Genomic DNA, 791 nt, shown 5'->3' with positions numbered 1-791 from the left:
ATTTATATGGAAAAATACAATACAATAACTGAGATGAGATGAGTCGAGCAGGTTTTCTACTGTGTCTTACTTCTCAAAGGTTGAGGTAATGAAGAATGCATAGGTGTGCGTGTATTTATGCTGCCGGATCTGGATTCTGACTTGTGGAATTCCCAACCGGATTTGGTTAAGTAACCATAACAGTGTATGGTCATCTGTGGTGTCTGTGGAAAAGATGATAACATGCTGAAATATGTCCATCAGTAGATCAAAGAAATTCACATTCTATTATCACACTTTATTTTGAAATATTTTGTAAATAGATGTAAAAAGATGCTATATGTACCAAATGTACAATTACATTCATACTGTAAGGTAGCAAATGTTACATATAAAACATTTGTGATATTATGAAGCTGACAAAAAACATCTACATTAATCAATAACTATATTAGTGCAAACGAGCAAAACTGAAAGACATAGCCTACACACCTGGGAATGTCACAAGAACATCACAGTTTTCAGTGGGTGCCATTGTGATCGTAGTTTTATGCTTCATGAGGTACTGTCTGGCATGAAAGAGACGACCTCTGAGCAATTTCTCTGTTTGCAAGTGAAACAAAAAAGTAGTTATTTCTGTAATGTTATAGTTATACCGGTAGTAATCATTATGTGTGTGATGTGTGTGCAGATGTTTTAGTGGTTGTATATATATTATTAACTATACCATAAAAAGTCAATCATGCCCTTAATGATTCATACATAAATAGCATTATATACAGTATATATATATATATATATATATATATATA

General features: G+C 32.4%; 1 protein-coding gene across 1 annotated transcript in view; it reads right to left on the bottom strand.

The window, feature by feature from the left end:
* The window catches only part of LOC107586092 (anoctamin-8-like), a 12,484-nt gene that overhangs the window by 9,288 nt on the left and 2,405 nt on the right, over window positions 1-791 (bottom strand). The window contains exons 2-3 of the mRNA XM_016273331.1: window positions 472-582; window positions 71-203 (exon numbers count right to left, since the gene is read on the bottom strand). Of these exons, the coding sequence (XP_016128817.1) occupies window positions 71-203; window positions 472-582 (244 nt within the window). The remainder of the gene's footprint in view (window positions 1-70; window positions 204-471; window positions 583-791) is intronic.

This window comes from Sinocyclocheilus grahami, unplaced genomic scaffold (genome assembly GCF_001515645.1).
Source record: "Sinocyclocheilus grahami isolate Dianchi unplaced genomic scaffold, SAMN03320097.WGS_v1.1 scaffold5.1, whole genome shotgun sequence".
Taxonomy (NCBI): domain Eukaryota; kingdom Metazoa; phylum Chordata; class Actinopteri; order Cypriniformes; family Cyprinidae; genus Sinocyclocheilus; species Sinocyclocheilus grahami.
Note: the sequence above shows the minus strand (reverse complement) of the source record. Positions and strands in the feature narration are given on the sequence as shown.